At 45.2% G+C, this 14,948-nt stretch overlaps 1 protein-coding gene across 1 annotated transcript in view; it reads left to right on the forward strand.

The window, feature by feature from the left end:
* Positions 1-14,948, forward strand: part of LOC138755379 (transient receptor potential cation channel subfamily A member 1-like) — an 85,898-nt gene that overhangs the window by 21,491 nt on the left and 49,459 nt on the right. Inside the window, exons 6-12 of the mRNA XM_069921238.1 lie at positions 1-82; positions 224-272; positions 435-534; positions 1,833-1,933; positions 2,389-2,558; positions 3,703-3,867; positions 10,232-10,346. The exon at positions 1-82 is cut by the window's left edge and continues 55 nt beyond it. Of these exons, the coding sequence (XP_069777339.1) occupies positions 1-82; positions 224-272; positions 435-534; positions 1,833-1,933; positions 2,389-2,558; positions 3,703-3,867; positions 10,232-10,346 (782 nt within the window). The remainder of the gene's footprint in view (positions 83-223; positions 273-434; positions 535-1,832; positions 1,934-2,388; positions 2,559-3,702; positions 3,868-10,231; positions 10,347-14,948) is intronic.

Here is a 14,948-nt window from a genome sequence, read left to right on the forward strand (position 1 = left end):
TCAAGTACATGCTTTCTAAATACAAAGGAGAGAATGATATACTTCACATTCTGGATGCTATTAACCAAACACCACTACACAAGTAAGATAAGGCTAATTTAGAGATAATGTTCTCAATGAAAAAATGTAAATAGTAAAAGAATATAAATAGTTACAATGGCCTACAACTGTCATGATAGCAGAGGTCATCAGTGAATAATGTGTATGTTTCTTTTACCTCCAGGGCTGCAACATATGATTCTGCAGAACTAGTGGAATACTTAATTGAACAGGTATTCTATCATCACTCTTCTAAACGATCACAAATGTTAAATTTGATGAGCTCGTAAGCAAGTTTTCAAAAAAACACTAAACTAGGAACAATTTGTAATTTATTAGAGAATAAGTAGGCTACTTACTTTCTGTGTAGATAAGTTTGTCATTTGTTTTGCTAGGGTTCAGACTTGAATATGATTGACAAGGAATCCCGCACTCCCCTTCTGTGGGCAACTTCACAAGGAGCCTGGAAGACTGTGAAAATTTTGGTGATGAGAGGTCAGACATTTTTATTATTTGTGTCTTGTTCATTTTTTTGTTATGTTTTTAGGCAGTGAAAGGTTTACTTAATTAAGAACAGTTTTAACACCAAATCTCAATAACCAGGGAGTGGTAGTAGCCCTCTACAAAAATAGTGTTCATAATGTGAAATATTAACTACAGGTTTTCTCAATCACAAGTATTATCAGAATATTTCTCATGCAAATTAAGGATTTAAACTAAAAATGTAGATGCGTTGATTAAAAAAAAAGGATATGTTGAGATTTATTTTTTTCCCGTTTCCCATTTCTTGATCTGCAATTGGCATAGCGGATAGCGTGACGCTATTACAGTGCCAGCGGCTTGGGTTCAAATCTGGCACAGTCTGTAGGGCATTTATATGTTCTCCCCATGTCTGCATGGGTTTCCTCTGGGAACTCTGGTTTCCTCTCACCCTTCAAAATGTATGGGGGTTATAGGTTAATTGGAGTATTTGGGTGACACGTGCTCATGGGCCGGAAGGGCCTGTTACATACATAGAGTCCATCCAGGTACCTTTAAAGCGCGTTGAAGTCTTTGCTTTCAGTGATGTTTCAGTCGACGAGTTCCAGCCACATTCAGATGAAAAAAAATTGCTCAAGCCTCTGATCCTTCCAGATATGGGTACCACAATTAGCAATGTGGTTAACACATTGCTTTTACAATCCCAGCAACTGGTTTTGAATCTGCTGCTATCTATAAGGAGTTTGTATGTTCTGTCCGTGCCCCACATGAGTTTCCTCTGGATGCTTTGGATTTTTCCCACATTCCAAAAATGTACAGGATTAGCAGGTTAATTAGTCACATGGAATTAAGTTGGCAGCACAAACTTATGGGCTGAGAGGGCTGTTACCTTGCTCTTATGCCCGTGTGATATGTTGCTATTATTGTAAAGTCTGCTTCATGTCACACAGTTGGCTGAGAGGGATATGACCAGCAGACTACATGCGGCAATGGAGTTATACAGCTCAGAAACAGGCCCCTCACCCCCAACTCATCCATGCCAACCAGGTTTTCAAACCAAATTAGTGCTATTTGCCTGCATTTGACCCATACATCTCCAAACCTTTCCTATTCAAGACTAAATAACTTTTACATGCAACAATTGTACTACCGCTTCCTCTAGCAACTCTTCCCATATACACACTATCCTCAGAATGAAAGATTTGCCCATCAGGTTGCTTTTAGATCTTTCCCTGCTAGTTCTGCCTTATTGCCATATCCATAATCCTTCGCACGCTTGCACAACAAGAATTTTTACAACTTCTTTTTCTTAGGAGCTAATGTCAAAATAAAGAATCGTATGGGATGCAATTTCCTTCATTTAACTGTCATGCAACCAAGAGGATTACAAAACCTCAGTGAAGAAATTCTTCAGGTAAACCCTTATTTATATTTTTATAATGACTCCTTTAGACATCTGTAGAGCTCGTCGAAAGAACCAAAGACTTGTTGATCCAAACCAAGGCTTTTATTAGCAAAAGACCGGAGCTCTTCACAGGTGGCCGACCAGTCCGGAATGATCCGACCTGGCTAGGGACACAACCCTTTAAGGCCCAAACAATAGGTGTGGCTTAGCTCTCAGCCAATCGCTGTAAGCACAGTCTAGATACAGTAACTATATACACTATGTACATTGGTGATAGATCTGTACTATCACAACATCTTGCTAATTTTCCATTATTAGTGCAAAAGAGGCTAAGAGCTGAACATTCAAACCTCATTTGTTCTAAAATTACAGGTTGTGGAGTAAGTTCATCAGTAATTTTGGGGCTTCTTCAACAGAGTATTTTGTTAATTTATTTGTTTCTTATTTTAAATTATGTTTCACAGTCCAAAGAAATGCGTATTCTCCTGAATGACGAAGATAACAATGGCTGTACTCCATTGCACTATGTGTGTAGACAGGGTTTCACAACTTCTCTTGTTAAAATGTTGTCATTAAAAGCATCTCTGCACTTGAAAACTAAAGACAAGAGATCATCACTGCATTTTGCAGCAAGGTAAATTGTCTCTAATTCATTGCTTTGATTGTTAACATTCAGTTCGTTTAAATACATGTTACAATAAATTTAAATAAATACCTGAGTAGACGTGAAATATTCCATAGCACTGTTTCAGAACCAATATTTATCCCTCAGTAAAAATTACAAACACAAACGTTCAATTTGGCAAGAGGAGTAGGCTGTTCACCTCTGCAGGTTTGTCCTGCAATTCAATGAGATCATAGAAACCTGAGCTCTGCATTATTGTCAAGCACCATAATCTTTCACATTATTCCTCAATCTACCTCTGACCCAAAAATATTCAAAGCTTCCACTGCCCTTTGAGGTACAAAGTTTCAAAGACCCATGGGCCACTGAGAGACAAGGTTTCTGACAATCCTCTTTTTAAATGGGAAGACACTTTTTTTTCAGCGACCACTTATTTCTAGATTGTGCCATGAGAGGAAATATCTTCATCCACATTCACCCTTTCAAGATTTATTAAGATTGTTGTGTCTATTATATAGGCCTTTGTTCAATTATCCGAGAAATTCTAGAGCAACCAAATGACCATTACAATAGGCAGCATCTTCTCTGCCTCCAAATTCTGCTCATTATTACAAGAGTGTTACTCTTTTCAATCATGGAAAATTTAGTCTCTAGGAACAAGGCTTGTGTGTTCAGGCAAAGATGTGATAGGAAAAGGATTAGAGTCAGATTTCTGAGCTAGATACCTGTAAACTGCAGGTGCTGTTTAGAAGAGATATCTGGACCAGAAGTGGAGTTCTTCAGAGAGCAATGGGGACTGGGATTTTGGACCAGGAACATGATTTCAGAAAATTGTTGGGTTTGATCCTAGATCTTATATAGTCAGTAGGGATTTGAATATTGGGAGATATGATGATTAGAGGCTTGGGTGATTAAGGGGTTCAAAAACTGGTCAATTAGAAGACTTGGATTATTCAGTTTCAATTCAATTCACATTGAAGCCTTCAATATGGCGAGTTAGGGTAATCTGGCTTGGGTTGGAAACAACATTTGGGGACATGATGGGGCAGTGCAGTTAAGAGTATGTGAGGATTCCTATGCAATAAATATCCATAGTTCATTTAATAATGTAAAATATAAAAGACTAAATTACCAATGTGTCCTTTAATTCCAGTCATGGTCGGCTCAAAACTTGCAAGCTGCTGCTACAGGATATGAATGACACAAAACTACTGAATGAAGGAGATGAGAAAGGAATGACTCCACTGCTGCTGGCAGCACAGAATGGGCACACTGATGTGGTGCAGCTACTCCTGAGGAAAGGAGCTCTCTTTATGCGGTGAGTGGTGAGGGAACTTTACATATTCGTTCTCGGCCATTCTGACTCATTAACGAGACAAGCAGCAAATTGCTGCCTTTGCAAATGGGGATATGTGGTAAACTCATTTATCTGGCTCCACCCATTCTGTGACTGAACCCGTGGCTCCTCCCTCTTGACCCTGTATAAAGGCTGCAACACCATAAACCCCTCCCCAGAAAGCCTGGGTCACACCCCAGGATGAGCTTCAAATTTATTGTAAATAAAAACCTATTGTTCAGTAACTCCAGCCTTCCGAGTTATTGATAGTGCATCAATTTTATTTACAATAATTTTTTTTCCAACCATGGAACAACTCCTGAAGCCTGATAAGCTGGAGATGGACCCACAGTTGCCATAAGCCTCAGACTGCTCTGGCTATGCTGCTTTGAGGTCCTTCTGCAAAATTCTCCAGAATTGTGGCCATGGCAGAAACAAGCGGCATCTACTCTTCTCCCGGTTACAGGGACGCAATGGACGTACTCAAGAACCAGAGCAAGGAGAAAGTCAATGAAGTATATGCCAGCCATATGCTGGCTACCCGTTGACAGCGACTGGGTGAATCAAGCAACGAGTTCCTCCAGGCCCTGCATGGACTCACACAATTGCACAACTTCTAGTCAGTGTTGGCCACCCAAAACACAAAGGACATGATCTGGGACATCTTTGTCACAGGCATCAGGTCAGATTACGTGGGGAAAAGGCTACTCGAACAGAATAAGTTGGATTTAAAATGGGCGATTGACCTCAAGAAATCACTGAATATCACCCTCTGTAACATGGAAGCCTACTCAGCGAATGGTGTGGGGTCCATATGGGGGCCGCTATCTTGAGGTGCGGGTTTACAGGCCAACAGTCTGCTACTGTGTCTGACAAGCAAGCCCACCACTGCCGTGGTCACCCAGGAGCACCAAAAGTGCTATTTTTGTGGCCAATCAAAGTACCCCGAAAACTCAGCCAGGTGAAAGACATGACATGCTCAAAATGCAGAAAGAAGGAACACTACGTGAAGGTTTGTAGATCACAGCAGCCTTACAATCCCAGCACTACCACATGTGCAGCATGGAGGCTGCCATCTTGGCATACGGCACTACCACATGTGCCGCGTGGGCACTGCTATTATGCTCCCAGACTACAATTCAGCACTGACCAGGCCATGAACTGATACTGGCATCCGGGGTACTGGATCAAAACAGCCCGAATCAACTCTCCTGGACTATAATGGACATCTTGATCAATGATCAGGTGACAACTTGCCTTTTCAATAGCGGGAGCGCTGAGAATTTTATCCACCCTGATACAGTGCAGCATTATTCCTTTAAAGCAAGGCCAGTAAGCTATAAAGCTGGCATGGCTTCAAAGTCCCACTCAGCCAAGATCTGCAGCTATCCTACTGTGATGCTTACCATGCGGGGAACAACTTACATGGTCTTTAAATCTTTCATCATGCAGCAGCTCTGCACGCCAGTGCTGCTGGGGTTGGACTTTCAGTGCCACCTCAAGAGTGTTACAATACAAAACGACGGTCCTCTCCCCACCACCCCCCCCCACTTCACGGTCAGCATCCCGCAGTTTATCAGCTGGCCAGCCGGTGTGTTCCCCCCGACCACCACCACCCCCCCCCCCCCACCACTGGCCCAACCAGCACGCAATCTCTCTGCTCTACATATTGATCCACCACCGCTGTTCGCGAACCTCACCCCCCAACTGTCGCTACAAAAGTAGTTGGTATGGTGAAGGGATCAGGGGATTTATTAAAGCAGAAGCATAGTGACTCTTGATGAGGGGATCATTAAAGCCATTACCAGCCCATGGAGAGCTCAAGTAGTGGTGGTCAAGGGTGGTGGTTATAGTCAGACCATTAACTGCTATATGCAGCTGGATGTGTATCCCCTCCCTCGCATTGTGGATATGGTCAATCAAATTACCCAATATCATGAGGTCTCCACAACTGACCTGAAATTCACCTACCACCAGCTCTCCATCCTCCCGGAGTACCACCAGTACACTGCCTTTGAGGCAGATGGCCACCTTTACCACTTCCTCAGGGTACCCTTCAGTGTTACCAATGGCACATCCATCTTCCAGTGGGAGATGAAACTGATGGTGGACCAAAATGACATGCATGCCACCATCCCCTACCTGGATAATATCACGATCTGTGGCCATGACCTGCAAGATCATGGCACCATCATCAACCTCCAGAAATTCCTACAACTGCCAAATACCTCAATCTAACCTGCACAGGGATAAATATGTTTTCCATACTACCCGTTGAGAGATCTTTGGCTATGTTGTGGAAAATGAAGTCATTGGTCTCGATCCCGACTGCATGTGCCCCTTGCTAGAGTTCCCCCTCCCCAACAAATTCAATACCCTGAAAAGGTGCCTGGGGTTCTTTTCCTACTACACCCAGAAGGTCCCTTATTATGCAGACAAAACCTGGCCCCTTATCAAGTCCACATTCTTCCCCCTGACAAGAGAGGCCTGGGCAGCCTTCTGTTGCATAAAATAAAACATTGCTAAGGACTCAACATATGGGGTGGATGAATCTGCCCCATTGCAGTTGGAGAGCGATGTGTCCGATTTTGCCCTGGCCACCACCCTTTATCAGGCAGGTCGGCCTGTGGTCTTCTTCTTCCATACCTTCCAAGGCTTCGAAGTCTGACACTCCTCCACAGAGAAGGAGATTCAGACAATAGTTGAGACTGTGCAGCACTGGAGGAATTACTTGGCTGGCAGATGTTTTACCCTGCTCACGGACAAATGGGCCATGACATTCATGTTTAACAACAAACATTGGGATAAGATAAAGAATGATAAAATTTTGAGGTGGAGGATCAAATTCTGTATCGGCCAGGGAAGTTCAACAACCCCTCCAGATGCCGTGTCCTGAGGGGCACATATAGACCACCTCAAAACCTTCCATAATGACCTCTGCCACCCCAGTGTCACGAGAATTTTCCATTTCATCAAATCTTGTAATCTGCCGAACTCCATCAGGGATGTCAGAGACATTACTAAGGACTGCTGAGTCTGTGCGGAGTGCAAACCACATTTCTACCAACCAGATAGGGTGCACTGGTAAAAGCTATATGGTCTTTCGAATACCTGAGTATGGACTTTAAGGATCCCCTTCCCTCTACTAACCACAACATGTCATCGATCAGTATTCACAATTTCCTTTGCCACCATGGTCATCAGATCATTGTGCAACTTGTTCAGCCTGTTCGGGTACCCGTCATATGTCCACAATGACCAGGGGTCCTCGTTCATGAGCTGCGAGCTGCGCCAATACCTGCTGGCCAGAGGTATCACCACCTGCAGGACCACTAGTTATAAACCCCAAGGGAATGGCCAGGTGGAGAGGGAGAAGGCCACCATGTAGAAGATCATCCTCCTTGCCCTTAAGTCCAGAGGGTTGCCAGTCTCTCACTGGCAGGAGGTCCTTTCCAAGGCGCTTCACACAATCAGGTCGGTGTTATGTTGTTCAGTAACTCCAGTCTTTCGAGTTATTGATAGTGCATCAGGATAGAAAGAGTTTTCACTTTTTTGGAGGTAAACAAGAGAGACTGCAGATGCTGGAAAACTGGAGGAGCACATGAAATGCCAAAGGAACTCAGTAGGCCAGGCAGCATCCCTAGGCAGAAACCCTTTATCTTTCCCTTTCTTGGCTAGATTAAATAACAGTTGCCATTATTAGGGATCAGCTCACTTTCTCATTTTTTGTTTGGACTTGGCATTCTTCTGTTCTCTCCGTAACAGAGATCTTCCTTTCATCAAATGCAACTCCTGATTTATTTTTTTCTTTTCCCTCTTACTTTCCTGTATATGTAAGAGCCACTACTGCCTGTCACTCTTGTTTTTTTTCTCTCTGTGCATAGTCTGGGCTGCTGAGCACATTCCACTATGTCAGAACCACATCAGCAAAATTACAACATCCTCGGTACATCAATCTACCTGCTACAAGACCTCACTCTATCATAGAAATTCCCTTTGTTCCTCCTATCACCCTCCACTACCTTAGTTGCTATCCAGTCTAACTTGTTTGACTGGTTCACATGTCTCAGAAAGATGTCTCATCAGAAACACTAACTGTTTCTTTTTCCACAGATGCTCCCTGACTTGTCTAGATTTTCCATTATTTTCCATTTTCTGTTTGTATATGTTTTTATTTTCGGACTCATAAAATCTGGTCTGTCTGCAGTGCCCACAACTTTGCTATAAACAGCACTTACACAGACTAAGAATCCTGGGAACTGCCACTATTAACCCATTTTGACTCATCCTATCTCAAGCATTCCTTTTGTTTCATACATCTCTGCCCTGTCTTCTTTCCAAGTGATATTTCTCTCTTTTTCCATTCTGATGAAAGCTTGCAGACCCAAAATGTTGGTAGCTTCTCTTCCCACAGATGCTGCCTGATTTGTTGAGCTTTTAAAGCGATTTCTGTTTTCTTTCTTTCCCTATTCAGCTATCACTAATTCAGTGTAATGATAAATGCAAACCCATTTCAAAACTAGTACCTGTTGTGGATTTATGTTCAAGACTGTGTTTCTCCAAAGTTCCAGCAGCAGAATTTTTTGTTTACATTTATTTTTTAATATTTGGGAAATGTTTGTATGTCTACTGTGTTGGTGATGAACCTCAGTCAATGTCTATTCAAGAGTCTGATAGCAACAAAAGAAACTGCTTGAATCTAACGGTTCATGTTTCACAGTAAAGACTTCTGTCATAGCTTAATATCTCCATCCCATCTAAAGGTAAATAAGCTTTCCATTGGTGAATACAACTATGAATAGATTTTATTAGACAAATGGTCAGAATGGCCCATTAGACATCGATTGGCATTTCTTCTACATATATATGGGACCAGCTTGCTGTTTAACCACAATTGAGATGTGGGTGACATGCCAATTGAGTTTGGTGCAAACCATCTTAGTAGGGCAGATGAAAGAAGAGTAAGCAAATAGAATGGAGAGGTATTTTTCAGGGAGGAATGCAGTGAGAGTGTCCTCCACCATCTCTGTCAATATCAGACCCTCTATGTTAGTTAGGTATAAATTTATTATGTGAAATTTCTCAGGGGTGGCAAGATGGGGCCATGGGTAAATTTTAGGTTTCACAAAATAAGGAGCTACATTGTGAAGATGAGAGACATTTGTTGAAAAGTTCATGCTGATTAGTTGGTAAACACTTGTAATGTTGCAGAAAAGGATGATTGAGAATGTTATGTGCAAGCTGATCTTGAGTCGTTTAAGTGTAGCTTAATAATATAGCCAAGAAATGGTGACACACAGGAGACTGCAGATGCTGGAATCTGCAGGTAAGCATAATCTGCTGGAGGAACTCAATGGGTCAAGCAGTATTAGTGGGTGAAAAATAATGATGGACATTTTGAGCTGAAACTCTTCATGAGGATTGAGGGAAGTATACAGGAGCAGTGTAAAGAGGGTAGAGTATGAGAGCTGCCCCATATGGGATTGATGACACTTGATGAACAGAGGCATGGGATTGGCAAGTGCCAGACAAAGGGACAAGAAAAACAAAGTGGTCAGATGGAGTCATAGAGGGTGGAGTGGGTGATCAAAAGACAAAGGCTTCTAGTACTGGAATCTGATAAGTGGAGAGAATGATGATGTAGAGAGATACAGGACAAAAGGTGCTGGAGCCTAAAACCAAGTGTATTAAAGGATGTATTCCATTTGACCTATACATTGCAGGGTTGAAATAAACCCATGAAATCTCAAAAATAAACTCATAGATTGACTGAGGGTCTTTATATGTAAATAATTAACTATTAGTGAGTCAAGAGTAGTTGCTAATTGAGTTAATAATGCAATGGGTATGGATAGTGGTAATTTGAATGTTTTTATATAGGGGAAGCTAAGTAATAGATGTAAATTTGAGTATTGCATGCACCAGTTTTATAAATTTTACTACAAGGTTGTACCAGCCACTTCCAAATTGTTTATTGCTATATGTACCATGAAAAGATTTTGCATGTTAACCAGGCAAGTGAACCCATACTTAAATACAGCAAGTAATGCAAAACTAAAATGAAAATACAAAGAAAAGTGTTACAGGAAGTCAAAAGGTGTAGAATATCGTGTTACTAGGATGAAGTGCTGGATATCGAGAAAAGTACAGTTAAATATTTAGAGATGTGTATTCAGATAACGCAGGAGAAAAATTGTCCTTGAATCTTGTTTGTAAGCACACATCTTCCCCTAACAAAAGAGGGGATAAGAGAATGTGACTGGGGAGAGATGGGTCTTTAAATATATAAATTCAATCTGTGAACTTGTGCTATTTCATTTTTTAACTTTTTTTCAATCCTTTGAAGTGACTACAAGTGTTGGACAACTTTACATTATGCTGCATTTGGAGGGTATTCTCGGACAATAGAAGTATTATTAGAAAGTAATGTATCGCTGCTTGATCAAGAGGATGAAAAAGGGGTAAGTGAATATATTTTATTTCAATAGGCAAAAATCTTTGTTCCATACTGCTAAACTTACCAGGATTGCAATATTTACTTAATCTGTAAACCAAAAATACTACTTTAATTGAATTTGTTGTTCACAAATATGTGTTGATTAAATCTTCTGTTTAACAAGCTAGACTCTCACTTTTCCCTTGCTGAACATTTCTCCTTTTATTCAATTCTCCTGTCTTTAGGTTCACCTTCTTCCTTTTCTCATGTTATCGGATATGCTCAGAGAAGATTAAGCCAATATTAAGATAGCTCCATCATCAACAAGAGAGATCATTAATTGATTAAATAAAATCAGTAATGTGTAAAAATAAAATCTTTCTATTAGAAGAATGGTTTTGATTAATAACAGGCACCAATGACAAAGTGTTTATAAATTAAATCGAGTGGAATTTTTAGTTGTAAGGTAAATTAGTTTAGTTTTGAGTTGGGTAGAATAGGCAAAATAATAGGACATTTAACAAATGCTTTATGATATAGTAAATCATTATTAGGTAGTATAAGGTTTTCTACAGTGCAAATTTCAACATCCTTTCAGGTGGGAATTGGGGTGGGAGGAGAATTAAAAACAGTCTACAATGTGACCAACTTCATTCTGATTGCCACTTTAACCAGGGAAGTTTAATCATTAGGTGACGGTGTAATTTTTTCTTAGTTGACTTAAAAATGTAAATGTATTCAGCATACCACTAATAAATAATTATGAGAAGTGAATGTGTAATGTGGAGTAAATGACAGGGCATTGTTTATTTCTTTTCAACTAATCTTCTGTAGCGGCGGCTACACTGCTCCTGCAATAGCACACGCAACCAGACGGGTTGAGCTTAATGAACAGACTAGTTTATTGCAGGCTGCTGGGCTGCACTTTTACTTCCAGCCCGGTCCTGGCTGAGAACTGCGCTGCAGGGCATTGTCGTCATCCGGGCGTCACGTGGTCCCCAAGTGCGGGTTTCTGAGCCCCGAGCTGGAAGGAAGGGAAACCCCCGACAGCGCCATTTTGGCCGGCTTCCCCACCGCATGGCTTACAAGCAGGGCTGGTTTGCCTGCCTTGTGGTGAGCCGCCACACAGCCCCCCGAAGAACTGACGCCAATGTCCTTTTTTGCCGGGCAGCCTCGCTTCTTGGGCTGTGCAACAACCACGGGCTTGGTGGGATCAAGGTGTGCTGGCTTCAGCCTGTCCATGGTAAACAGCTCATGCCTGCCGCCCAAGTCCAGAGTGAATGTTGAGCTGAACGCTGTATAACCCTATACGGCCCCTCGTACGGTTGCTGCAGAGGTGCCGTGGACAGGATCCGCTGAACGAAAATGAACTCCGTGGAAAGCAGCTCACCATGAACGTGAATCGGGCGGGTGCCATGTCTGGGTGGCAGTGGGGGTTCGAAGGAGTCCAAGCATGTCCTGAGGTGAGGAAGTAGTTCATGCAGCAACTGCTGGGGATTGTGAGGTGTGTTGACGAATTCACCAGGTAGTGCCAGCGGCACACCGTAGACCACCTCAGCTGATGATGCCTGCAGATCTTCCTTGGGAGTGGAGTGGATGCCCAGGAGCTCCCAAGGCAGTTCGTCCATCCAGTCAAGACTGGTGAGGGGGGCCATGATCGCCGACTTAGGGTGGCGGTGTAGACGTTCAACCAGTCCATTGGCCTGCGGATGGTAGGCCATGGTGCAGTGTAGCTGTACCCCCAACCCGTTGGCAAGCTATGCCCGGAGCGCAGATGTGAACTTGGGGGCCCGATCGCTGGTGAGGTGAGCTGGGACACCGAACCGGGTGACCCAACCATACAACAGGGCTCGGGAGCAGGAGTCAGTGGAGGCATCTGGCATCGGGATTGCCTCGGGCCAGTGAGTGGTTTGGTCCACCACCGTAAAAAAGTAATGGTGGCCCTGGGAAATGGGTAAGGGCCTGATGATATCCATGTGAATGTGGCTGAACAGTTCCCAGATGTGCTCAAACTCCTGTACGGGCGCCCTGGTGTGCCTGTACACCTTGGACGTCTGACAATGGGTGCATGTTCTGGCCCAGCCCGCGATCTTCTTCTGCAGCCCATGCCATACAAACCGTTATGCCACCATCCGGACCGTGGACCTGATGGACGGATGCGAAAGGTCATGGATGTGATGTAAGACCTGCCTGCGCCACTGCTGCAGAACCACTGGCTATGGGGTGCCCAAGGAGATATCGCACAGGATGGTGCCTTTGCCGCTTGGAGTCGGGAGGTCTCGGAACCGTAGACCAGTGATGGCAGTCTTAAAGGCCCTCGTCTCCTCATCAGCTTCCTGCTCCCAGGCGAGCTGGTCGAAGTCGAGGCCAGGCATCAGTGCGCAGTTGGCCGGTTGCAAGAGTGCATCGGCAACCACATTGTCCTTCCATGCCTTGTGCCGAATGTCGGTAGTAAACTCCGACACGAAGGAGAGATGATGCTGCTGGCGGGCCGACCAGGGTCCTTTGCCATCGCAAGTGCCTGCGTGAGGGGTTTGTGGTTGATGAAGATGGTAAAAGTCCTCCCCTCCACAAAATAGCGGAAATTCCGCACCGCCAGGTACCTGCCCAGTAACTCACGGTCGAAGGCACTATACTTGTGTTCCGGTGGGCGGAGTAGGCAGCTGAAGAATGCCAGCGGCTTCCAATGTTCATTCACTTGCTCCAGGACAGCACTGATGGCTGTGGCAGAGGCATCGACGAAGAGTGCCATATGCAGGTTGGTGTGTGGGTGGGTGAGCATGGTGGCCTTCGTGAGGGCGTCCTTGGTGGCCTCGAATGCAGTGCAGGCTTCTGGGTTCCAAGTGAGCGTCTTGTGCTTGGCTGCGATGAGGGTGAACAGCGGCTGCATGATGCACGCAGCTCCAGGGATGAAGCGGTTGTAAAAGTTGACCATACCTGCGAACTCCTCCAGCCCCTTGAGGCTGTTGGAACGTGGGAAATCCCTGAAGGTGGCAACCTTTGCAATGGCGGGCATGGCTCCTTCAGCCGTGATGTTATGGCCCAGGAACTGCATGGACTCTTTCCCGAACTGGCACTTGGCCGGGTTGATGGTAAGGCTGAAGTCAGCCAGCTGAGAAAAGGGCATGAAGGTGAGCCTTGTATTGAGCCCGGTCCTTGCTGGCGACAAGGATGTCATCCAAATAAATAAAGACGAAATCCAAGTTCCTGCCCACAGAGTCCATGAGGCGCTGGAAGGTCTGAGCGGCGTTCTAGAGCCAGAAATGCATGCGCAGGAATTCGAACAGGCTAAAGGGGGTAATGATGGCTGTCTTGGGTATGTCCTCAGGGTGCACCGGGATCTGGTGATATCCACGCACCAGGTCAACCTTGGAGAAGACCCTCACGCTGTGCAGGTTGGCCGTAAAGTCCTGGATGTGAGGGATGGGGTAACAGTCAAAAACAATTGCCTCGTTGAGCCATCGATAGTCTTCGCAGGGATGCCAGTTGCCGGAGGCTTTCGGGACCAGGTGGAGCGGCGAGGCCCATGGGCTGTCGAACCGCTGAATTATCCCCAGCTTCAACAAGTACGAAAACTCCTCCTTCACTACCTGGAGCTTGTCAGGCGGGAGCCGGCGTTCCTTGGCGTGAACTGGCGGTCGCTGGGTGGGGATGTGGTGGAACACCTCATGGCGCAGTGAGGCAGCGGAGAACTGTGGGTTGAGGACTGTCGGGACCTCGTCCAGGATCTGCTGGAACTCATCTTTGGGCGTGCTAATCGTGGCCATCTGCGGTTGCTCTGAGCGGGAGGCGTCGAGACGAATAGCCTGGAAGGTTTGAGCATCCACCAGGCACCTACCTTGAATGTCCACCAGTGTGCGAGGAGTAAGTCTGCACCCAGGATGGCAGTCAGGAGAGACAAGACGGTGAACAGCCACCTAAAATTCTGTTTGCCAATCTGAAAGTGGACTGTCTTGTCTCCATACGTCCGGATTGCCGTTGCGTTGGCTGCATCGAGTGGAAGTTCCTGGATTTGATGGCTGTGGCTGGTATGATGCTGATCTGTGCTCCAGTGTCAACGAGGAACCGCCGGCCGCTGACTGAGACCCGCATATAGAGGAGGCTGTGTCCTTGGCCAGCCGCCGGAACCATTAACAGCGGCTAACCTGGTCGTTACCCTGGAACGAGCAGGGCTGATGACACGTCCGAGCCTTGGCTCCCCAGCGCTGGTGGTAGAAGCAGAGGCCTGAAGCGGATGCTGTGGCCTTGGTTATGCACTTGAGGGCCCCTGCAGGGGCCGGGTGCTCTACTGCAGCACTAGGGGCAGGCTTGGCATGGTTGTGCCCGTTCCTAATGACATGCTGGACCACAGAGCCTTCCAAGAATCGTGTGAGCCATAGCTCTTGGGCCTTCTGGGCGATCTTCCTCAGGTCAGTGAAGCTCTCCTGAACCAGCAGCAGCGTATGTCCCCGGGCATATGTTTGAGGAAGATGCGTTTGAAAAGTGGGCAGTTGGTGTGCTCACCCATGAGATCGAGCATCTCGTCCATCAGTTGCATTGGGGTCCTGTCCCCCAGGGCGTTGAGGTGCAGCACCCGAGCGGCACGCTGGTGTCTGGATAGTCCGAGGGACCCGGTAAGCACTCGCTT

Source organism: Narcine bancroftii, chromosome 2 (genome assembly GCF_036971445.1).
Source record: "Narcine bancroftii isolate sNarBan1 chromosome 2, sNarBan1.hap1, whole genome shotgun sequence".
In the NCBI taxonomy this organism is placed as follows: domain Eukaryota; kingdom Metazoa; phylum Chordata; class Chondrichthyes; order Torpediniformes; family Narcinidae; genus Narcine; species Narcine bancroftii.